We start from the raw sequence: 26,531 nt of genomic DNA, 5'->3' as shown, positions 1-26,531 counted from the left end.
TAGTATAGTAGTATACAGTATAGTAGTACTCCTCCTAATAATGCTCCCCAAAATACTGTGTCTCTCTCTTCTCTAAACGGAGAGGACGCCAGCCACGTCCTCTCCCTATGACTCTCAATGCACGTGTGAAAATGGCGGCGACGCGCGGCTCCTTATATAGAATCCGAGTCTCGCGATAGAATCCGAGCCTCGCGAGAATCCGACAGCGTGATGATGACGTTCGGGCGCGCTCGGGTTAGCCGAGCAAGGCGGGAAGATCCGAGCCTGCTCGGACCCGTGTAAAAAAACCTGAAGTTCGGGCGGGTTCGGATTCAGAGGAACCGATCCCGCTCATCTCTAGTTTTACTTTCTTTGTAGCTATGACTTTTAGTATAATCAATAAAGAACTCAACCAATCAATAAATGCTTTACCTGACAACCACTACATAAGTACTCCATCTACAGTTCTCTATATTGGCCTCAGGCCTCTTGTTGCTTGGTGAAGTTTGAAATTACATTAAAAAACTCATATTCGGATGCTTGTTTTTTTTTTTTAGTTTGTTCCATTCTACTATGACTCTGTTTTACTTTTCTTTATTCTCCTGTTTATTATACTGTTAGTATAATCAGTCAATCAATCAATCAATCAATCAATCAATTCTTTACTAGGCTACCATTACATGAGTACTCTTTCCATTTTCCTGTACTGTCATCAGGCCTGTGATTTGCTGCTTGGAGAAGTTTGAAATTGCTTTAGATAAGTCACATTTGAATGCTTGGTTTTTAATATTTTGTCATTGCTTTACTATTCTTTACACTTTTAACTGATAGTATAATCAATCGATTAATAAATCAATGCTTTTCCTAGATACCACTAAATAAATTCTCCATCTTTATGTCCCTGTAGTGACCTTGGGCCCCTGACCTAGTTCTTGAATAATGAAAACATTCTATAGGTGGCCTCAGCCTCTGATTTCGTTCTTAGGGGTAATTCAGACCTGATTGCTAGGGTGCATTTTTTGCATCCCTGCGATCAGGTAGTAGCTGTCTACAGGGGGAGGGGGATATCGCTGTGCAGGTGTGCGATCGCATGTGCAGGAGAGCTGCACAAATAGAAGTTTGTGCAGTCTCTTCACAGCCCAGGGCTTACTCTTCCAGTGCGATGATCGGGGCCGGAGCTGACGTCAGAAATACTCCCTTCAAATGCTTGGACACGCCTACATTTTTCCAGACACTCCCTGAAAACGGTCAGTTGCCACCCACAAATGCCCTGTTCCTGTCAGTCACCTTGCGATCACCCGTGCGATCGCTTTTCTCGTACATCCTGTCGCTGCCCGCCGATCCCCGTCGCTGAGGATCGACACGCCTGAGCATTGCGGAGCATATGCATGCGCAGTTCAGACCTGATCGCAGGCTGTATGAAAATGCAGCCTACTGATCAGGTCTGAATTGGGCCCACAATTCATAAAAACAGTCTATGTATTTGTATAGTTTATTAACCTGCCATCCTGTCTGCCACTATGTTTAGTAGAAGTGCTATAATCTTTTAAACTGCCGCTTGCTTTTGCCGTTGCTCTGTCGTCTTGTTTACCCAGCCATCTTACTACAGCATTCGTCTAATATTGGTGAAAACAATATTGTGAGTTGTGAGGTGATCAAACTTTACTCACATTCAGGGCCGGCGCTACCACTAGGCAGCTTTAGGCAGCTGCCTATGAGCGCCGGCCACTGGAGGGCGGTACCGCACGCTGCCGATGAGTGCTCCTTTATTACTCTCTTAGCTCAGCTCCTCCTCTTCCTTAAGAGATGAGGAGCGGAGCAGGGATGCCATAGCCGAGCCGCCCCCCTGTTATCAGCCGGCACACACAGCAGCACTGACAATGTAAGTATATATTACCTGACAGCCGCCTCTTCTTATGTACACTGTCTGCTCCTATCTGCAGTCCTCGCCCCCTCCCGAACATGAATGGTAAATAAAGCAGTAACTGATGAGGTGGGGGGCGGCCGCAGGCAGGGTCGATCGGAGCGTCAAGCACTAAGCAGCATGTGAGGATGCCACTGTACACACCTCCTCCCCTGTGATCTACGGAGATCAGCGGCAGCCCCTCTCTGCATGATTTATTAGGCTGTGCTGTGAGTGTGAACGGAGGTCGTAGACTCGTAGGTGGTGGGGGAGGAATGCATTGCAAACAGTGTCTAGCAAGTTATTACTGTGTGCAGCCAGCTCCCAGCATGGTACTGGGCTAAGCATAAGGAGGCACAAGCCAGACCAAGCCAGGGGTGAGGGGTGCTGAACATTCAGCTTGTGGAGCTGAATAGGCTGAGCTGCAGTTTACAGAGGCACATGTAGTAATGCCTAGCAGCAACAGCAGATGTGATCCTGTTCCCTCTCTCTCCCTTGCCAGATTACACTCACTGTAGTCTGCACATCCAGCAGTATGTACTCCCTGCCCTGCTTCACGTAGGTAAGTGGCTGCAAATATGGACACCCAGCCAGGGCAGGTACGTGGCTAGCGGCACCTTCCTGTGACTACTTTGAGCAGAGACTGGTGCTCTCGGTCCTGGGCATTGTGCATGGGGAACTCCGGCATGTGTCTGTACATGGAGGGGTCTAACACTAAAATGCAATCAAAACTTTGCAAACTGCAGTTTTTTAAGGTTTAACTGCATTTTCCAAATACTCAAAGCTCTGGAAAGGTGCCTGATAGGCACAGCCAAGGATGTGATGCTGACATGACGGAGAGGGCCCTCCTGTCTTTAGTGTCCTATGGCCTCCCAAAGGCTTAATCCAGCCCTGGGCTAGCGGTTCTTGCACACCCTGGGTACACCTGCAGCATTACAGCAGCAACCTGTCCTGGAGTTCCCACTAAGAGTCACACTAGGCGGGATGGGGATGTAGCTGGGATCCCAGCATTAAGCATCCTGGCGGACCGAATGCCATCTCCGGAATCCTGACAGCGGTCAAAATGCCAACGGCAGTATCCCAACAGCTGGGATCCCGAACGAAAGTTTGATTAGAGTTAGGCTGCAGGGGGTGGGGATTGGGGAAGGTTAGGGTTAAGGTCCATACACACTTAACGATATAATGAGCGACGTCGCTCATTTTCCCCCTCCTTGAGCGACGTCGCTCATTTTATCGTTAAGTGTGTATGCCGCCAGTGACGACCGATGCGCGGCCCCGCGGGTCGGCAACGATCGTCGCTGTCGGTAGGGCATGCATGAAGGATGTAGACTGTCGTCCACGACCTTCATGCAGGGCTGGCGGGGGCGTGACGTCACTGAGCGATATGAGCGGTCATATCGCTCAGTGCATACAGGCGGCCGCCGACCGGCTGGCCCGGGAGGGGGAAACGTTAGACGATGTCGCTCACAGAGCGACATCGTCTAATGTGTATGGGCCTTTAGGCTGCAGGGGGTGGGGGATTAAGGTTAGGCTGCGGGAGGGGGAGGTGAGATTTAGGCTACAGGGGGTGGGGAAGGTTAGGGTTAGGCTGCAGGGCGGTTAGGGTTAAACTGCAGGAGGGGGAGGTGAGGGTTAGGCTGTGGGAAGGGAGGGATAGGGTTAGGCTGCTGGAGGAGAGATTAGGGTCAGGCTTAGGCTGCAGGGAGAGAAAGTTATTGGGAGGATTAGGGTTCTCTTACCTAAACTCCCCTGTCAGGTTTTATCCAGTCGGAATGCTGGGATCGGTATTCTGACCGCCGGCATCCTTACAGCCAGTATACCATACCCAACCTGCGGGATGTACTAATGGGAAAATGTGGTAAAAACATAGTTTTGGGGTTTTTATCCACATTTCCCATATGTACTAAGACCCGCACGCTGGGTTTCCGAAAGGGGGGAGGGGGCACGGGCGGTATTGTGTAGCTTTGCCTAGGGCACCTAGAAACCTTGCACCGGCCCTGCTCACATTTAATGTTATTGATGGTAATATACTGTATACAGAACCAGTGTCGGACTGGGGCATGAAGGGCCCACCGGTGAAATACAGTGGTAGGGGCCCATTCTTAGAGGCTTGTCTAACCATTAGTGAATGGTCAGGGCCCCTTGATAAATTATAAATATAGTAAATACTGCTAGTGCATGCATGATAATGTACCAGATTAATAACAGCAATGCACTGTAGAAAATACACCATAGTCCTGTGCAGTATAATATAACATATTCATAATGTATAATTGAGAGGGTGGGCCCCCCAGGCAGTGGGGCCTACCGGTGGTTTCACCTGTACCCCTATGGGCCAGTCCGAGCCTGTACAGAACAGGTAAAATTATATGATTTTTGTTGTTTTTAATAATTTTTAAAGACATCCAAAACCAAAACTAAACCAAAACTAAAACACAGGAGTCCACATACATTTCTGTTTCCAGGGCATGCTGGCACTATTGGTTGCCCAAGTGCCAGCATACTTTAACTGTCATTTTGGCAAACAGGCCATGCTGATACCTGTACTGTACCAAAATTAATTTTCTTCTGCTCTTTATCACTTCCGAGTGCAGGAAGATCACTGGTGATATTTGCACTAGGGCTGGGTACTCTTGCAGAAAGAGCTGTAAGGCTTAATCCAACACTGCTGGCTGGTAAAGCTGACTGATAGCTGAATCAAAATCAGGGGACCCCACATCAATATTTCCCCTGATTTGAGGTTAACGGCATTAGAACTAATTGCAATGAAAGGGAACCACCACACCATTAGCCTATTTCAGATGTGGTCGCAAAACAGCTTTTGTATGCATATATTGTAGGTCAATGTTTTCTTACTACACATGCGTCTGATACGCAGTGTGTACGTGCAGCGTGTACGTGTTTAATTACGTGTGTACGTGTTTAATTGCTATAGTGGTCGTAATAAGGGAACTGAGTGACAGGCAGTGTTTGGAGGTGATAACAAATAGTTGTTGTGTAAACACAAGCATGTCATGGCCATTCAGGGAATGGGTTTATTGGGTCAACCCTATTTAGGACGACACTCATTAGGTCGACCACTATCGGTGGACAGGCAGTAGGTCGACACCTGAAAAAGGTCGACATGGTCGGCAGGTTGACATGGAAAAAGGTCAACATGATTTTTGTTTTTGTTTTTTGGTGTCGTTTTCTTCGTAAAGTGACTGGGAAACCCCAATTAGTGCATAGTGTCCCCTCGCATGGCTCGCTTAGCTTGCCATGCTTCATGCAAAGTTACTATTCCTAATCAAAGTCCACGTGGAAGTATGTAAATAAAAAATATTTTAAAAAAAAAAACCTCATGTTGACCTTTTCATGTGTCGACCTTTGCCATGTTGGGGGAAGGGTCCTGGGGTGCACACCGGTAATGAGAGGTGCGTCTCTGTGGAGACCTTTTGGCACTGCATACAAAGACAAGGTTGCAGCTGCACAATTCAAACACTACCAATTTATTAAAATAATAATTGCAATCAAATTTTGCATTTTGAGCGAGGTTCTTTGCATATTTATGACCAAAAATTACGGCTTGCCCACCGTGTCCAGGTGACCTCGTTAGTCGGGCAAGTCCAAACATATTGGGGGATACAAGTCTAGGGCATGGGACACCCCAAAACTAAGCAGCTGAGTGATCCCAGGGCAACACTAGAGTGAAAAAATATATAGTGAAAAAAATGTAGATAGGTTATTGAGAGAGTCCGCTGCAAACAGCAAGGGCAAATTAGTGAGAGCTAACAAGGTGAAAAACAAAGCAGTGAGAGGCAAAGTAGTGAGAAGTGAAGATGGGAAATGACTTACATTGAAACAAAACACACAATAGGGGTGAAAGGAAATATGAAAATAAGTGTTAATCTGTGTTTCTCCTGAGGCCAAACAGCCACAACAGTCTAGGGGGACCCACGTCCCAGAAATCCACCCCCATCTGATAATCGGATATACAGTACAATATACAGTACATTTGTGCAGGACTCACCTTGTTCTGCATGCAGTCTAAGAAATGTCAGGAACTTAATTAAAACCAATATATAGGATAAGTGAGCGTTGGTGCTACCACCAGGCAGAAGGGGTCTCTGGCCCTCTATTGTGTATGTACTATGTAGATACACAGCATTAGGTATACAGGGGACTCAGGGGAGGGAATCTGGGGTTCCCACCGGTAATGAGAGGTGCGACCCTGCGGAGACCTTTCTGCACTGCATACAAAGACAAGGTTGCAACCATGTCTTTGTATGCAGGACCTTTGCCATGTTGACCTAATGCTCATGTCAACCTTTTTCAGGTGTCGACCTAATGCATGTCGACCAATAGTAGTCGATCTACTGAGTGTCAACCTAAGTGAGGGCGAACTAAGGACCGTATCCCGCCATTGAGATTTTTTTCTGGGCATGCATAATTTAGCAGTTGCGATCTTACTTGCTACTGAAGAGCCCTCTGCATCCAAGGAGAGCAGCTCAGCCTGCACATCTTAAGAGGCACCCAGAATCTGTGTGATTACCCGATTTTCAATGATGGTATCAATGTTTCTACATTTGTACACAATCAAAAAAAAATTATGAGACAGCGATGGTCACTCCTATGCTCAGGTTAGCTTTTGCCCATGTTAGCATATAGGGGGTAATTCAGACTGCATTGCTGCAGCGGCAGCGATCGCAGTCTGAATTACTATGCACAGTGCGCTCGCACAGTGGGCGCACTGCTCATGTGCACCCAGTGAGATGATTGACAGGCAGAGGCGGTCGTGGGGTGGGAGGTGACATGCCAACAGCATTGGAACAACGGAGGCATGTCTGGACCATTGGCAGGGAGAGCCGCGGCAGCTGCATGACATCACACGCAACTGCTGTGACCCGGGAAGCAGCAGTTAGCCCCCTGCCAGCATGCAGGAACTGCGCTGGCAAGGAGTTACTTGTAAGGTACTAAAGCATTGCCGCCATGTGATGCTTTTGTACCTGTGTGGGGGGGATAAGGTCTGACATGCGAGGCAGACTAGCCCTGTGCTGGGCGTGACCCCGCATATCAGAGAAACTGATCATAGATGTGCTAAATTTAGCACATCTACGATCAGGTCTGAATTACCCCCATAGTCACAATTACGAAAGACAAAAGATTGCAACAGCAATCCCAAGAACAACCACATCAGAATTAAAATTATTATTATTATTTTTTTTTTTACTATAATGACCAGTTCTAAGGTCCACCCACAAAGTAACTTTAATTGGCAACCTACCTGTATCTGATGAATCATTGACAAACCTCTGTGAATTACTGGTTACTGTACTTGCACAATTTGAAATAACTCTGCCATGAGATGGTCTGGAAGATCAAACATGCTGGAAAGTCAAATTAAAAGATCACAACTGGGTTTTTTTTTTGGCATTTTTTTCAAGCAATTGACGATTACCACTCAGGAGATATATTTAAAGATTATTATTCAAAATAGCCATTAATCAGTCATGTACAGTCAATTGAGATAGAGCCTTCTTTGTATTATTCTAATCATTTTTCTAGTCAAAACTCTGGAGTATACTGGAGAATGACAGGTGAGGCACTGCTTCACCTGCCTACCTTGTCTGCACAACTCTGATCAAAACTCACCAATTTTCCAGCAGTATAGACTGCTTTACCTTTGTATAATGCCCACATGTACCCTCAGGTTCATATATATGTGTGTGTGTACATACCTCCCAACATGACCCTCTCCAGGAGGGACAAAATGCTCTGCTTCTGGACTTTTCTCTTAATTTATGATTGCCAGCACCTGTTCTGAACACGTTAATGGATAAGAAAGGTGTTTCAGCACAGGTGATGGCAATCTTAAATTAAGAGGGAAGTCCAGGAGCAGAGCATTCTGTCCCTCCTGGAGAGGGTCATGTTGGGAGGTATGTGTGTAAATCTGCCTCTGATACTAGCCAGTGCCTCCCCAGCCATTTACCTAACCGCACATAACTGCCATTAATAGGCCTGATTTGAAAGATTAGCTTCCACTATACTTCCAGATTAAGTTCTTGATGACAAGTACAATACAATTTAAATGTGAAAGTTTATATTTACTACATAACCCAGTGTTAATTTGTTTCTGCAGGTATCACATGTGCCAAGCCTAAAATTAAAAATGGTGAGACTTATTATACACATACTTTTCCAGCTAGCCATGGCAGCTCTGTTATATATTATTGTAAGGACAATTTTCTGCCACAAAGCAAAGAATACTGGGGAAGAACGAACTGTACTGTAACAGGATGGAAACCTGAACCAAAATGTTTAAGTAAGTCATTTATACTAATTTATATGACCTTCATTTGTCTTTTTTCAATTAATTTAATCCTACTTTTAAAAGAAAAGAAATGTGTCTATTCTGCAACATACAGCCACTGCTGCACAGGCTGCTTGACCTAGTATACTTTTGTTGTATTGAAGGGAACTAGACAGTCAATTGCTTATGGTAAACAGATTTGTTCTCTCTCCTGTGCAGCATCTCAGCAAAATCAGTTGTGTGTCTATTCTTGCTTACACAACGAACCTATAAAAACATTTATTTCTTGTAAGTGAAATACAACTGTACATGTTTGAAAAATGGGCTGCTTTCTTTCTTAGCAAATATGTTAATGGAGCCACTCTAGCTGTTCTCACCCAGGTGCCCCACAAACATGAATATGTGCTGCTTTTAGAAACAGTGGGACATGTACTTGGAGCACTACTTGCTACTCCACATCCCTATCTTGTACATTGCTCACTCTTTACAGGCAATCGTATTTAATTTTAAAGTAGGGCCCTCCCCCTGATAGTGGGACCAGTGGCGTAACTAGAAATTTTTCTCCCCCAAGCCAAAAAATTCTTCGGCGCCACCCCCCCCTTCATGCTCCATAATTGGGAGCAAGAAAGGGATAAATATGCGCGCGCGCCAAAAAAAGGGGTGTGGTTTTGTTGGAGTGGGCGTGGTTTCGCATAAAGGGGCGTGACATTGCCGGAAAAGACTACCTTATACCCCAGTTTTGCAACCTGCACGCCCATACGTTGGCCACCACAGGAAAGAAAAATAATCCTGATTCATGCCCCTTACATTATTTGTCATTTTTCCTCCTTATAGTAAGGCCCAGTATACATTATGCCACATACTGCAATGGCCCTTAGACATTATGCCGCACACAATAATGCACGACACAATATGCACACACTGTAATGCCCCCGACACATTATGCCACACACCGTAATGTCTGTGACACATTATGCCACACACCGTAATGCCTGTGACACATTATGACAGGAATCGCAATGCCCGTTATACATTATGCTACACACTGCAATGCCCCTGATACATTATAGCACATACAATGTCTGTGACACATTATGACACACACCGCAATGTCCGTGATACATTATGCCACACACTGCAATGCCCGATACATTATAGCACATACAATGCCTGTGACACATTATGCCACACACTGCAATGACCTTGAGACATTATACCACAATGCCCGTGATATAGTATACCATACACCGTAATGCCTGTGACACATACCGCAATGCCCTGCCCGTTATACCCTATGCCACACATCGCAATGCCCGTTATGTATTATGCCACACTGCAATGACCCTGAGACATTATACCACATACCACAATGCCCGTGATATAGTATACCACACACCGTAATGCCTGACACATTATGACACACACCGCAATGTCCGTGATACATTATGCCACACACTGCAATGACCCTGAGACATTATACCACATATCACAATGCCCGCGATATAGTATACCATACACCGTAATGCCTGTGACACATTATGACACACACCGCAATGTCCGTGATACATTATGCCACACACCGTAATGCCCATTACACATTAAGTCCTACAGTAAGGCTTCTAATTACTTTTCAATTACCTGCTCGTTGTCAGGGGTTTCATGCACTGGGTGTCATGCTCGTTGCCAGGGGTTTCATGCTCTTGGTTCCATGCACGGTGCCAGGGGTTTTCATGCTCAGGGTGTCATGCTCGTTGCCAGGGGTTTCATGCACTGGGTGTCATGCTCGTTGCCAGGTGTTTCATGCACTGGGTGTCATGCTCGTTGCCAGGTGTTTCATGCACTGGGTGTCATGCTCGTTGCTAGGAGGTAGTCCTTGTTGCTAGGGCTGTGCTCCCAGTGCCAGATATTCCCCCATGGTGCCAGGTACTTACATGCCCCAGTGCCAAATATAGTCGTCCCCACCATGTCCCAGGTACACATATACCCCCCCAGTGCCACATATGCCCCCAGTGCCAGATATTCCCCCCCAGTGCCACATATGCCCCCAGTGCCATATATTCCCCCCCAGTGCCAAATATGCCCCCAGTGCCATATATGCCCCCTGTGCCAGATATTCCCCCCCAGTGCCAGATATTCCCCCCGTGCCATATATGCCCCCAGTGCCAGATATTCCCCCCCAGTGCCAGATATTCCCCCCGTGCCATATATGCCCCCAGTGCCAGATATCCCCCCCAGTGCCATATATGCCCCCAGTGCCAGATATTCCCCCCCAGTGCCATATATGCCCCCAGTGCCAGATATTCCCCCCCAGTGCCATATATGCCCCAGTGCCAAATATCCCCCCCCCCAGTGCCAGATATTCCCCCCAGTGCCAGATATTCCCCCCAGTGCCATATATGCCCCAGTGCCAGATATCCCCCCAGTGCCATATATGCCCCCCGTGCCATATATACCCCCAGTGCCAGATATCCCCCCCCCAGTGCCATATATGCCCCCAGTGCCAGATATTCCCCCCCAGTGCCATATATGCCCCAGTGCCAGATATCCCCCCCCCCAGTGCCAGATATGCCCCCAGTGCCAGATATTCCCCCCAGTGCCAGAAATGCCCCAGTGCCAGATATTCCTCCCCCCCCCCCCCCACCGTCGCTTGTTGGAGGGACACGGAGGGCACACAGCTCGCCTCTCCTGTGTCCCTCCTGCTGCATCATCTCCGGCGGCCGCGGGTCTATTAGGGGGAAGTGCCGGTTCGTGAGCCAATTAGAGCTCACGGACGGCACTTCCCCCTATTAGACAACAACAAGCGGCGGAGGGAAGGAGACTGCAGACTGACATGCGGACGCTCGTCCGCATGTCAGTCTGCTGTAAATCAGTGGCGCCCCCGCAGCCCCTCGCCCCCAAGCCACCGCGAGGACTGCGGGGGCAGTAGTTACGCCACTGAGTGGGACTTCTCAGGGCACCCTGTTTACCTTCATCAATGTCTTAAAGTTTGTTCTGTGTTCTTCAACCATTGCATTTTCCATGAAACCTTGCTTACAGTCACTGGTTAACAAGGACGGTTACAAGAAATAACCTGTTGCCCTACTAAGATGCACTCATGTTACAATTAGTGATGTGCACCGGACATTTTTCGGGTTTTGTGTTTTGGTTTTGGATTCGGTTCCGCGGCCGTGTTTTGGATTCGGACGCGTTTTGGCAAAACCTCCCTGAAATTTTTTTGTCGGATTCAGGTGTGTTTTGGATTTGGGTGTTTTTTACAAAAACCGCTCAAAAACAGCTTAAATCATAATTTTGATCCCATAGTATTATTAACCTCAATAACCATAATTTCCACTCATTTTCAGTCTATTCTGAACACCTCACACCTCACAATATTATTTTTAATCCTAAAATTTGCACCGAGGTCGCTGCATGACTAAGCTAAGCGACCCAAGTGGCCGACACAAACACCTGGCCCATCCAGGAGTGGCACTGCAGTGTCAGGCAGGATGGCACTTCAAAAAAATAGTCCCCAAACAGCACATGATGCAAAGAAAAATGAAAGAAAAAAGAGGTGCAAGATGGAATTGTCCTTGGGCCCTCCCACCCACCCTTATGTTGTATAAACAGGACATGCACACTTTAACAAACCCATCATTTCAGCGACAGGGTCTGCCACACAACTGTGACTGAAATGACTGGTTGGTTTGGGCCCCCACCAAAAAAGAAGCAATCAATCTCTCCTTGCACAAACTGGCTCTACAGAGGCAAGATGTCCACCTCCTCCTCATCGTCCGATTCCTCACCCCTTTCACTGTGTACATCCCCCTCCTCACAGATTATTAATTCGTCCCCACTGGAATCCACCATCTCAGGTCCCTGTGTACTTTCTGGAGGCAATTGCTGGTGAATGTCTCCACGGAGGAATTGATTATAATTCATTTTGATGAACATCATCTTCTCCACATTTTCTGGAAGTAACCTCGTACGCCGATTGCTGACAAGGTGAGCGGCTGCACTAAACACTCTTTCGGAGTACACACTAGAGGGTGGGCAACTTAGGTAAAATAAAGCCAGTTTCTGCAAGGGCCTCCAAATTGCCTCTTTTTCCTGCCAGTATACGTACGGACTGTCTGACGTGCCTACTTGGATGCGGTCACTCATATAATCCTCCACCATTCTTTCAATGGTGAGAGAATCATATGCAGTGACAGTAGACGACATGTCAGTAATCGTTGACAGGTCCTTCAGTCCGGACCAGATGTCAGCACTCGCTCCAGACTGCCCTGCATCACCGCCAGTGGGTGGGCTCGGAATTCTTAGCCTTTTCCTCGCACCCCCAGTTGCGGGAGAATGTGAAGGAGGAGCTGTTGACGGGTCACGTTCCGCTTGACTTGATAATTTTCTCACCAGCAGGTCTTTGAACCTCTGCAGACTTGTGTCTGCCGGAAAGAGAGATACAACGTAGGTTTTAAATCTAGGATCGAGCACGGTGGCCAAAATGTAGTGCTCTAATTTCAACAGATTGACCACCCGTGAATCCTGGTTAAGCGAATTAAGGGCTCCATCCACAAGTCCCACATGCCTAGCGGAATCGCTCTGTTTTAGCTCCTCCTTCAATGTCTCCAGCTTCTTCTGCAAAAGCCTGATGAGGGGAATGACCTGACTCAGACTGGCAGTGTCTGAACTGACTTCACGTGTGGCAAGTTCAAAGGGTTGCAGAACCTTGAACAACGTTGAAATCATTATCCACTGTGCTTGAGTCAGGTGCATTCCCCCTCCTTTGCCTATATCGTAGGCAGATGTATAGGCTTGAATGGCCTTTTGCTGCTCCTCCATCCTCTGAAGCATATAGAGGTTTGAATTCCACCTCATTACCACCTCTTGCTTCAGATGATGGCAGGGCAGGTTCAGGAGTGTTTGCTGGTGCTCCAGTCTTGAATGCCGAAAGTGGCCCGCAATTCTTCGGGCCACCGACAGCATCTCTTGCACGCCCCTGTCGTTTTTTAAATAATTCTGCACCACCAAATTCAATGTATGTGCAAAACATGGGTTGTGCTGGAATTTGCCCAGATGTAATGCACGCACAATATTGCTGGCGTTGTCCGATGTCACAAATCCCCAGGAGAGTCCATTTGGGGTAAGCCATTCTGCGATGATGTTCCTCAGTTTCCGTAAGAGGTTGTCAGCTGTGTGCCTCTTCTGGAAAGCGGTGATACAAAGCGTAGCCTGCCTAGGAACGAGTTGGCATTTGCGAGATGCTGCTACTGGTGCCGCCGCTGTTGTTCTTGCTGCGGGAGGCAATACATCTACCCAGTGGGCTGTCACAGTCATATAGTCCTGAGTCTGCCCTGCTCCACTTGTCCACATGTCCGTGGTTAAGTGGACATTTGGTACAACTGCATTTTTTAGGACACTGGTGACTCTTTTTCTGAGGTCTGTGTACATTTTCGGTATCGCCTGCCTAGAGAAATGGAACCTAGATGGTATTTGGTACTGGGGACACAGTATCTCAATCAAGTCTGTAGTTGCCTGTGAATTAACGGTGGATACCGGAAACACGTTTCTCACCGCCCAGGCTGCCAAGGCCTGATTTATCCGCTTTGCAGCAGGATGACTGCTGTGATATTTCATCTTCCTCGCAAAGGACTGTTGGACAGTCAATTGCTTACTGGAAGTAGTACAAGTGGTCTTCCGACTTCCCCTCTGGGATGACGATCGACTCCCAGCAGCAACAACAGCAGCGCCAGCAGCAGTAGGCGTTACACTCAAGGATGCATCGGAGGAATCCCAGGCAGGAGAGGACTCGTCAGACTTGCCAGTGACATGGCCTGCAGGACTATTGGCTTTCCTGTGTAAGTAGGAAAATGACACTGAGGGAGTTGGTGGTGTGGTTTGCAGGAGCTTGGTTACAAGAGGAAGGGATTTAGTGGTCAGTGAACTGCTTTCTCTGTCATTCAAAGTTTTTGAACTTGTCACTGACTTATGATGAATGTGCTGCAGGTGACGTATAAGGGAGGATGTTCCGATTTGGTTAACATCCTTACCCCTACTTATTACAGCTTGACAAAGGCAACACACGGCTTGACACCTGTTGTCCGCATTTCTGTTAAAATAATTCCACACCGAAGAGGTGATTTTTTTTGTAATTTGACCAGGCATGTCAATGGCCATATTCGTCCTACGGACAACAGGTGTCTCCCCGGGTGCCTGACTTAAACAAACCACCTCACCATCAGAATCCTCCTTGTCAATTTCCTCCTCAGCGCCAGCAACACCCATATCCTCATCCTGGTGTACTACAACAGTGACATCTTCAATTTGACTATCAGGAACTGGACTGCGGGTGCTCCTTCCAGCACATGCAGGGGGCGTGCAAATGGTGGAAGGCGCCACCTCTTCCCGTCCAGTGTCGGGAAGGTCAGGCATCGCAGCCGACACAATTGGACTCTCCTTGGGGATTTGTGATTTAGAAGAACGCACAGTTCTTTGCTGTGCTTTTGCCAGCTTAAGTCTTTTCATTTTTCTAGCGAGAGGATGAGTGCTTCCATCCTCATGTGAAGCTGAACCACTAGCCATGAACATAGGCCAGGGCCTTAGCCGTTCCTTGCCACTCCATGTCGTAAATGGCATATTGGCAAGTTTACGCTTCTCCTCAGACTCTTTTAATTTTGATTTTTGGGTCATTTTACTGAACTTTTGTGTTTTGGATTTTACATGCTCTATACTATGACATTGGGCATCGGCCTTGGCAGACGACGTTGATGGCATTTCATCGTCTCGGCCATGACTAGTGGCGGCAGCTTCAGCACGAGGTGGAAGTGGATCTTGATATTTCCCTATTTTACCCTCCACATTTTTGTTCTCCATTTTTTAATGTGTGGAATTATATGCCAGTATCAATAGCAATGGCGCACAACTGAAATGCACCACAGGTATGGATGGATAGTATACTTGACGACACAGAGGTAGGTAGAGCAGTGGCCTACTGTACCGTACTGCTATATATTATATACTGGTGGTCAGCAAACTGTGCAAAACTGAAATGCACCACAGGTATTGATGGATAGTATACTTGACGACACAGAGGTAGGTAGAGCAGTGGCCTACTGTACCGTAATGCTATATATTATATACTGGTGGTCAGCAAACTGTGCAAAACTTAAATGCACCACAGGTATGGATGGATAGTATACTTGACGACACAGAGGTAGGTAGAGCAGTGGCCTACTGTACCATAATGCTATATATTATATACTGGTGGTCAGCAAACTGTGCAAAACTTAAATGCACCACAGGTATGGATGGATAGTATACTTGACGACACAGAGGTAGGTAGAGCAGTGGCCTACTGTACCGTACTGCTATATATTATATACTGGTGGTCAGCAAACTGTGCAAAACTTAAATGCACCACAGGTATGGATGGATAGTATACTTGACGACACAGAGGTAGGTAGAGCAGTGGCCTACTGTACCGTACTGCTATATATTATATACTGGTGGTCAGCAAACTGTGCAAAACTTAAATGCACCACAGGTATGGATGGATAGTATACTTGACGACACAGAGGTAGGTAGAGCAGTGGCCTACTGTACCGTACTGCTATATATTATATACTGGTGGTCAGCAAACTGTGTAAAACTTAAATGCACCACAGGTATGGATGGATAGTATACTTGACGACACAGAGGAAGGTAGAGCAGTGGCCTACTGTACCGTACTGCTATATATTATATACTGGTGGTCAACAAACTGTGCAAAACTGAAATGCACCACAGGTATGGATGGATAGTATACTTGACGACACAGAGGTAGGTAGAGCAGTGGACTACTGTACGGTAATGTTATATATTATATACTGGTGGTCAGCAAACTGTGCAAAACTTAAATGCACCACAGGTATGGATGGATAGTATACTTGACGACACAGAGGTAGGTAGAGCAGTGGCCTACTGTACCGTACTGCTATATATTATATACTGGTGTTCAGCAAACTGTGCAAAATTTAAATGCACCACAGGTATGGATGGATAGTATACTTGACGACACAGAGGTAGGTAGAGCAGTGGCCTACTGTACCGTACTGCTATATAATATATACTGGTGGTCAGCAAACTGCAAAACTAAAATGCACCACAGGTATGGATGGATAGTAAACTTGACGACACAGAGGTAGGTAGAGCAGTGGCCTACTGTACCGTACTGCTATATATTATATACTGGTGGTCAGCAAACTGTGCAAAACTGAAATGCACCACAGGTATGGATGGATAGTATACTTGACGACACAGAGGTAGGTAGAGCAGTGGCCTTCTGTACCATACTCCCATATATTATAAACTGGTGGTTAGCAAAATTATGCACTGTACTCCTACTATATACTACAATGCAGCACAGATATGGAGCGTTTTTCAGGCAGAGAACGTATAATACTGGTGGTCACTGGTCAGCAAAACTCTGCACTGTACTCCTCCTATATAATACTGCTGGTCGCCAGTCCCCACAATAAAGCAGTGTGAGCACAGATATATGCAGCACACTGAGCACAGATATGGAGCGTTTTTCAGGCAGACAACGTATACTGGTGGTCACTGGTCAGCAAAACTCTGCACTGTACTCCTTCTATATAATACTGCTGGTCCCCAGTCCCCACAATAAAGCAGTGTGAGCACAGATATATGCAGCACACTGAGCACAGATATGGAGCGTTTGTCAGGCAGACAAACGTATACTGGTGGTCACTGGTCAGCAAAACTCTGCACTGTACTCCTCCTATATAATATACTGGTGGTACCCAGTCCCCACAATAAAGCAGTGTGAGCACAGATATATGCAGCACACTGAGCACAGATATGGAGCGTTTTTCAGGCAGACAACGTATACTGGTGGTCACTGGTCAGCAAAAAATTGTACTCCTCCTATAATACTGCTGGTCCCCAGAATAAATATATGCAGCCCCCTGAAACAAAGTGAGAGGACGCCAGCCACGTCCTCTCACTATAATTTCCAATGCATGAGCGAATAATGGCGGCGATGCGCGGCTCCTTATATAGAATCCGAATCTCGCGAGAATCCGACAGCGGGATGATGACGTTCGGGCGCGCTCGGGTTATCCGAGCCATACGGGAGAATCCGAGTATGCCTCGGACCCGTGTAAAATGGGTGAAGTTCGGGGGGGTTCGGATTCCGAGGAACCAAACCCGCTCATCTCTAGTTACAATAGCTTGGGTACCAGGTCCCACCTTCGGATTACCCCAGTTTTTTCTTGGCATAGGTTTTATCATGAAGTCAAGAGGCTTAGCCATTTGCTGCCACACCCCAAATCTGTTTCTTTGCATCTATATCAGCTGCTGCTGCTGACATTGCTGCTGCCTGCTCACAAGCAGTTTCAGTATTTCCTCCATTTTTTACTTCTATCAGTTGGGATTGGGAAGTGTATACTAGTTTCCATTAGCATCCCACTTCTGATACCACTTATGATAAAGAAGCTATGTGGCGGAAGCACACATTGACTCTGGACTGCTTAACCACTTTTGTCAGGATGACAGCAGACCAGCAACAGTTACAGAGTATATGTTCACAGCCCTTTAACTCATTAACAGAGATCTATTCCTTAGTCACTGGCCAACTTTCTTGGCATCAGTCATACAGACAAATATCCCAGACAGATCTTATGTAGCCTAACCCCTATAACCCCTCTCAGACTGACAAGCAATATATGCTACCCTTAATAGGGAGCTCTTCACAGGTGAAATGTTTTAATCAGTTACATGCCTTCAGATGTGCTAGGCTGCAGGGGGAAATCAACAAACAGGTAAGACCCACAATTTATTTACTCCGCAGCTTCTATTGCCACTATATGTATATATATATATATATATATAGTGGCAATATGAGCTACAGAGTCAATAAAATATGTGTCTTACCTGTTTGTTGATTTCCCCCTTTCTCCCTGGTTATATACATGTACATCTCCCTAGATATATATATATATATATATATATATATATATATATATAAATTTCAATACCTTTCCTGCGCTTGTAAATAAGCAGCACTACTGAAAGTCCCCCTGTTAATAGGAACTTAGAGATAAAAACACAGAAAGAACAGAGTGCGCTGATATATACGATGTTTGAGTGATAATCAATTCATCCACGTAAAAGTAGGTTCACTTGAGGTCTGTTCCTCTCAAAGCCTTCCCAATTGGGGCCTAAAGAGAAACCCACTCACCAGAAATATTCACCCGACAGAAAACAACAGATTAATAACAGAACTTTTGTTTAAAAGTTTTTGATACAAAGTTTCATACAGCGTAATCACTTTTTTAAAAACATTACGACCAATTGAACACACATCAAATTGCTATGATATTGAAACTAGAATGACCTCCTCACCTAGATGGTGTGAGCTCTAAGGAGGACACTCGAAAGCAAAAGGACAGTGTACGGTAATCGATGAAACCTACGCGTATCGTCCTCAACGGACTTCTTCAGGGGATAAAAAACTAACAGAATTTGGCTTGCTGATATCCACAAAGGGAACCATCAGATGATTCTTGGAATTGTGGGAGACCTATACACAATGTGTGACCAGATCTATAGTGATCTTCAAAAAATCTCAGCTAACGTGATCCACTGTGTTAATGGAACTACGGTGGTTTGGACAGCAATCGCCTCTAATTACTATAAAGGATCCAGGCTAAGTCATCTCCAAATGAAGTTCTGTGCTTAAACAAGGTGAGGGTTTCAAAAACACCCTCTCGATATAAAATCCGAAGTCTAAACCGGTAACCAAAGAAAAAATGGGCCCAATAAAGGACTGAAAAGTCTCTCTTCTCACAGCATGAATGACTGATTTGTATATAGGAATGTGTACAGAAAAAGTGGATAAAAGTCCAATAACAACACTTCACTGCAGCTTATCACTGGATCATCTGTTCATCACAGTCAGTCTCTTCTTCGATTCTCACTTTGATATTGGAGAGACAGGATCATTACAGATACTGAGGATTTTGTGTCCATTTGGATCTCTGGTGAAGTGCTTTGGTCAAGGTTTCTTTTATAAATATTCATCCTGAGCACTTAGAAGCTCAGATTAGTAGGATCATTGGATCAATTTTTGAAACCTTCCAGACTTTTGAGAGCAACTGAAATCTTCGGATTTGGATATTCTTGATACACCTGTATTCAAATCATCTTTAGAGAGATTTTTACATACATCCATCATAACCTATTGCATGTTTTCCCCTGAGGAAGTCCAATTTATGGATGAAACGCGTAGGGTTTAAGGTGACTAGGTTACCATTATTACAATTGGGAGCCCCCACCACTGAGCTCACTTCCTGGAGTGGTTGGTGGCACAAATTACATCTATCCAAATGTATGTATGGTGCCTGAAAGCACCTGTATGATAATGCTGAATTGCTCTGGCATTTGTATTGCATTTTTAAACTGAATGCTTTCATAGAAATTAAAAAAGATCTTTTACTAATCTTAGGCCCTTTGGCCATTTGTTTATTTTGGGTGTTCATATTCTTGGTGAGAGGGTATATTTACAGAAGGAATATCATTTGGCTGAATTGAGAATATAATCTTGTCTACACTTTGAGTCAAACATTGAATTGAATCCGTTAAGGAATATACCGTGGAGAATTTTCTCTTTATGGACTGTATTTGGACAATTATGTGTATCTTTCGCCCTCTGGTTCCATTCTTTTTCTTCACACATCTACTGTTCCCGCTGACAGGGGTTCTACTACGAGGTGCTGCTTCAACATTTAAGCACGTGATAAAGGTTTTTTTTTCTGTACTATATAAAACCTCCATAACATATAGCCTCAGAATGAACCTGCAGGCCCCCTTATAGCCACCATTGCATCCATTGCATCCCACAGGCTCAACCCATGTGCAGCGGGTCCACCATTATCAAGTTGCCCACCTGATGGCACCATGGAAAAAACATAGGCAGATGGCACACCGCGTAGGAATCACAGTGGTCGAACATGGGTGTAGGCTGTGTGGAGTGGGGTCTCCCTGCACCTATGGACCCATGTGCACTGCACACCCTGCACCAATGATAGATATACTACTGAGATTGACAGAATGTAATAGCCCAGACATTTGCTATATTACTGACTTCACAGCAAGTTGCAAATCGCTACATGTAATACACTTTACTGTAAGTCAGTGAAACATCACCTCTTTCAATTATGTTAATACAAATGTACTGAACGCTAAGTAAACAAGTTGAAACAAAAAAGCAAGAACAATAGCGTCACTTCTTGATAGGAATATAGATGCAATCTTACGTATTTGACTTGTGCCATTGAGGCATACAAAAATAAAGATTACAAAAAAACATATGAGTGCCCCTGACAAAAACTGTTTATATTTTGTCTTTTTGTTTGTGCTTCAGACTTCAGTATGTACACAATTATCAACCAGTCACTTTATTACTACACATTTGCAAGCAATATAAAGTTCAAAGACAATTCTTTAACTTTATGTGTAAGTGTGATACCCTGCTGCCGAAACCCGTGTAGAACTTCTACGGGGTTGTCACATCCTTGTTTGACATATCTCAACTGCTTTGTGGCATTGCAAGGGTTAACAAACCTCCCTCAATGTTATGTCAGCATCAGCACAAATACCACGGGCACTAGGACCTGGGAAAGTGGAACAGCAGTGTCCGAAGAGCAGGAGGACAGCTGTGCAGCAGTTGGTTGACCCCTGAACTGGGGGGCGTGGCCTGGAGAGCAGCAACTGAAAAGAGGCGGTCTCTCCTCCTGAGGTGATTGTGGGGAGAACCAGGAGGTGATCTCTGTATGGAGCAGAGAAAGAGTGCTGCAGAGGGAACCTAACAGGAGAGGGCTGCAGTGTGGAGAAGCTGCCTCAGGTCATGGTGGGCACGTTAGGGGAAGAGCAGTGTGAGCTGTCAGGGAAAACAGAAAGGGAAGGCTGAGCTGCATAGAGTCCAGCCACGAAAAGTAATGGTGCCACACGGTATGGACAGAGCCCCGGTCAGAACAGTGTGCGGAACGCACACACCTGCAGACAGCGGCCAGGATTGAGACGGTGACCAGAGATTGTGAGGAGATTCAGTCGTTCAGGGAGCAGGGTGAGTGGCCAGTCCATACCACATCAAGAAATTCTTCCTTCTAATCAGTCCTACAGCACATGAGCTGCTTCCTTCTGGGACCTATTCACCTGCGTTACATATTTCATGCCCACAGCTACTTGTATAATGACACAGCCCAGCCGGTGCTGCCCTCCCTGCCACAGCTCCATGCACAGCAGCACACCAGGCAGGGACACGTTCAAGCCGCTGGATGTGCAACAGATTGCAGTAGGGAGAAGTTGCCGCCCGTGCAGGGAGCATCCCGCCGCCAGTGCCCGCTCACCTTTTGCTGCCTCCGGGTCATGTCGGTGTTCTGCTTGGTGTTGAATGGGTAGGCGATGCACCTCCCGCTGCGCCCGCTCCTGCTCCTCTCTCCCCTCACTGCTGACAGACGTGCTGGGGCTGGCAGGTCTCGCTAGGGTGGAGCGGACAGCAGTGTCTCTGGGATCCTGAGCAGGTGCATGTAGAGGCCGGTTAGAAGAGGAGACCCTGCCGCCAGATACGACCAGCACATCCCGCCGCTCCTCTTACAGTAACTCGTCCGACTCTTCCTCGCTGGAAGACGGATCCAACGGGGAGGGGGTTTGTGCTGCACACACCTAGTTATGGCACTGGCCAGTGGCAGCGCCCACCATTACCAGGTTCTCCCCTCACTCCACCTCCCATCAGCCAGTTAAACTTAATGTATCAACATCAGTGCCTCCAGTAACAGTCCTAGCCGTGTCCGGAGTGATCGGTCAGCCCAAATACTGGCTGCTAGCCCACATACCAGCAAATCCGCTTCCTAGTTATTGGGGTGGCTTGATAGTAGTTACTTCACCTCTTATCTTACAGCCCTTTTAGAGACTGAGGGGCAGATGTATTAAGCCTGGAGAAGTGATAAAGTGGAAAGTGATAATGCTCCAGCCAGTCAGCTTCTAACTGTCATTTTTCAAAACCAGCCTGTAACTTGACAGTCAGCAGCTGATTGACTGGTGCGTTATCACCTTCCACTTTATCACTTTTCCAGGCTTAATGCATCTGCTCCTGAGTTACCTACTGTACAGAAAGGGACAACCAGAGCACTACCCTCCACATTTACTAACTGGGGACTTCCATCTGCTGCTGCTGTCAGAGGCCTCTGCCTCCCTGCACTCTCCCGTGCTGATTGCCGTGCTGCCGGTCACTGCTGATCGGTCAGCATGGCAGGACCCCCCCCCCCCCCCCTCCCCTCCATAGGCTGCAGACAATGCAAGCCGTTGGGGAGTGTAAATTAACCCTCCCAAGCCACCCACAGACCTCCCTGTATACCTGGAGGCTGTCCCAGCTTTCAAAATGAAAGCCGCGATGGTCGCGATGTTCCTGATGTTCCGATGGTTGCAATGTTCCTGGTCGATGTTTCGATGTTTGAAAAATATATTATTATTTTTTAACTAAAATCATTTAAATTAAATTCATGTTCTTCACCTAATTCACTCATTAAAAAAACAGACACTTTTGGAGCGTTTTTTGGCAAAATAAATCATCAGTTAAGTGGTTAAGCACATTTTTTAAGCACTTTTGAAATTATATCTTGGTATCACCGTATTTGGTATTAGTCTTGGGGCTTTATTTACGAACAAGCTGCACTTGCTGGCGAGTTGGAGGTTTTTAATACTTAAGGTAAAAGTCAGATATAGTACATATTATATATTATGGTGTTTATGTTTTTTTTTTATTTTGTGTTTCTTTAAGGAAAATGTGAACCTCAGGATGTTGAATTTGATAATGGACATATTCAGCCCACACAGCATGTATATGTGGAAGGAGAGACAATACAATTCAATTGTTCTACTGATTTTCAAACACCACATGGCACAGATCATGGGGAAATTACATGCCTTTCAAATGGACATTTTTCTCCAGCTAATTGTTCCAGTGAGTAGAGTATCCTATTACTTTTATCTATTGTTATAATGAATCACCTTTAGAGAGACTGGGCATGATGCTGAGTTGGACCAAAACCAGTTTTAATGTTTTATTGCAAAACATGCTTTCCATGGATACACAAAAGTGGTTATATCCATGTGCCTTTACAGACACATGTGACTTCTTCCGCTTAAAGAGACAGTATGAGGGGGGAAAGAGGCAAGCTTAGTACAAGTATAGTCAGGGGTGGAATGGGAACTAAAAGTGGCCTTGTAAAATTTTGTAGAAATGGCCCGACATGGGCAGCACAAGAGGTATACCATACCGTGTTGCCATGACAACGTCATTGGATGGCAGAGTTGCTGTACTGCAGAGATGGAATAACAGAATGAATGTGGCAATGCAGTGACTTGAGTGTGGTGGGGTGCCTGTCATGTGGATGGTGGGGTCACATGACTTCACATAAAACAGGCCACACACACGTCGGCTTACCAGGAATCTTCCTGGTAAGCCATATGACCAGGGTCGGATTAAAGGCGTGGCGAAAGGGGCGGTTGTCCCGGGGCCCCCACACCCAGGAGCGTGGTAGTCTCCCCCCTCCCGTGTTGTGTGCAGCATTTGTGTATGTGTGTGTTGTATGTAGCATGGGTGTATGTGTGTGTGTTGTGTGCAGCATGGGTGTGTGTATGTGTGTGTGTAAGGGGGGGCTCAGGGTCTGTCATCTACTGTAGTGGGGGCCCCCAAAACGTAATTGCCTGGGGCCCCCATTATACTTATTCCGGCCCTGCCTATGACCAATCCACCCCTGCTTGTGTGCATATGTGTAAAACTATGATGGGTGCTATTCTGACAACTGATTATGGGGGGCTCTCAAGATTTTGCTGTTGGGTCTACAAAGTTCTATTTACACCCTTGCACCCTAGTTAACTTTTTTAAATGAATCTTTATCAGCAGATGAACACTGGGGATGTCTGCATGTGTAATAAACACAGATGTGAACAGCAATTGTGATATCAAACTGACACATCTAACAGGTGGCAAACAGCAATAGGAGGAAACTTCAACTCCCAATTACCATTTGCCACTGGAACAAAATACATTTCAGAAATTGGATGTTCTGGAAGTGTAGTTCTCTACAATGGGCATCAGTTTCAATTGGATTACTGATAACCTTGTTTTGTAACTGATTAACATATGCAAACAATATTTTCATCCATTTATTGATATTCTAAGAAAATCAATGGCCATGTAATATATCCAATGAGGACTAAACCAGATCATAGTTTATGAAATGAACAATCACTTAAGGAAGATGAAGGAATTAAATAATCATACGCATCTAACTATCTTTCTCTATCGTCCTAAGTGGATGCTGGGGTTCCTGAAAGGACCATGGGGAATAGCGGCTCCGCAGGAGACAGGGCACAAAAAAGTAAAGCTTTACTAGGTCAGGTGGTGTGCACTGGCTCCTCCCCCTATGACCCTCCTCCAGACTCCAGTTAGATTTTGTGCCCGAACGAGAAGGGTGCAATCTAGGTGGCTCTCCTAAAGAGCTGCTTAGAGAAAGTTTAGTTTAGGTTTTTTTTTTCTTTACAGTGAGTCCTGCTGGCAACAGGATCACTGCAACGTGGGACTTAGGGGGAAAGTAGTAAACTCACCTGCATGCAGAGTGGATTTGCTGCTTGGCTACTGGACACCATTAGCTCCAGAGGGATCGAACACAGGCCCAGCCGTGGAGTCCGGTCCCGGAGCCGCGCCGCCGACCCCCTTGCAGATGCTGAAGCGTGAAGAGGTCCGGAAACCGGCGGCTGAAGACTCCTCAGTCTTCATAAGGTAGCGCACAGCACTGCAGCTGTGCGCCATTTTCCTCTCAGCACACTTCACTGGGCAGTCACTGAGGGTGCAGAGCGCTGGGGGGGGGCGCTCTGAGAGGCAAATATAAACCTTATACAAGGCTAAAAATACCTCACATATAGCCCATAGGGGCTATATGGAGATATTTAACCCCTGCCTGACTGGAAAAATAGCGGGAGAAGAACCCGCCGAAAAAGGGGCGGGGCCTATCTCCTCAGCACACGGCGCCATTTTCTGTCACAGCTCCGCTGGTCAGAACGGCTCCCAGGTCTCTCCCCTGCACTGCACTACAGAAACAGGGTAAAACAGAGAGGGGGGGCACATTAATGGCTATATATATATATATTAAAGCAGCTATAAGGGAGCACTTAATATAAGGATATCCCTTGTATATATAACGCTTTGTGGTGTGTGCTGGCAGACTCTCCCTCTGTCTCCCCAAAAGGGCTAGTGGGTCCTGTCTTCATTAGAGCATTCCCTGTGAGTTTGCGGTGTGTGTCGGTACGTGGTGTCGACATGTATGAGGACGATATTGGTGTGGAGGCGGAGCAATTGCCAAATATGCAGATGTCACCCCCCAGGGGGTCGACACCAGAATGGATGCCTTTATTTGTGGAATTACGTGATGGTTTATCTTCCCTTAAACAGTCAGTTGAGGACATGAGGCGGCCGGACAATCAATTAATGCCTGTCCAGGCGCCTCAAACACCGTCAGGGGCTGTAAAACGCCCTTTGCCTCAGTCGGTCGACACAGACCCAGACACGGGCACTGATTCCAGTGACGACGGTAGAAATTCAAACGTATTTTCCAGTAGGGCCACACGTTATATGATTTTGGCAATGAAGGAGACGTTACATTTAGCTGATACTACAGATACCGTAAAACAGGGTATTATGTATGGTGTGAAAAAACTACAAACAGTTTTTCCTGAATCAGAAGAATTAAATGACGTGTGTGATGAAGCGTGGGTTGCTCCTGATAAAAAGTTGATAATTTCAAAAAAGTTATTGGCATTATACCCTTTCCCGCCAGAGGTTAGGGCGCGCTGGGAAACACCCCCTAAGGTGGACAAGGCGCTCACACGCTTATCCAAACAAGTGGCGTTACCCTCTCCTGAGACGGCCGCACTTAAGGATCCATCAGATAGAAAGATGGAAGTTATTCAAAAGAATATATACACACATGCAGGTGTTATACTACGACCAGCTATAGCAACTGCCTGGATGTGCAGTGCTGGAGTAGTTTGGTCAGAATCCCTGATTGAAAATATTGATACCCTAGATAGGGACAATGTTTTACTGTCGTTAGAACAAATAAAGGATGCATTTATCTATATGCGTGATGCACAGAGGGATATTTGCACACTGGCATCTCGGGTGAGTGCTATGTCCATTTCAGCCAGAAGAGCCTTATGGACACGACAGTGGACAGGCGATGCGGATTCAAAACGTCACATGGAGGTTTTGCCGTATAAAGGGGAGGAGTTATTTGGAGTTGGTCTATCAGACTTGGTGGCCAC

At 46.2% G+C, this 26,531-nt stretch overlaps 1 protein-coding gene across 1 annotated transcript in view; it reads left to right on the top strand.

Moving 5' to 3' along the window:
• The window catches only part of LOC134957936 (complement factor H-related protein 4-like), a 717,700-nt gene that overhangs the window by 277,208 nt on the left and 413,961 nt on the right, over positions 1–26,531 (top strand). The window contains exons 8-9 of the mRNA XM_063940187.1: positions 8,001–8,183; positions 22,984–23,166. Coding sequence (XP_063796257.1) covers positions 8,001–8,183; positions 22,984–23,166 — 366 coding nt within the window. The remainder of the gene's footprint in view (positions 1–8,000; positions 8,184–22,983; positions 23,167–26,531) is intronic.

The sequence above is a fragment of the Pseudophryne corroboree genome, chromosome 9 (assembly GCF_028390025.1).
Source record: "Pseudophryne corroboree isolate aPseCor3 chromosome 9, aPseCor3.hap2, whole genome shotgun sequence".
Lineage (NCBI taxonomy): Eukaryota > Metazoa > Chordata > Amphibia > Anura > Myobatrachidae > Pseudophryne > Pseudophryne corroboree.
Note: the sequence above shows the minus strand (reverse complement) of the source record. Positions and strands in the feature narration are given on the sequence as shown.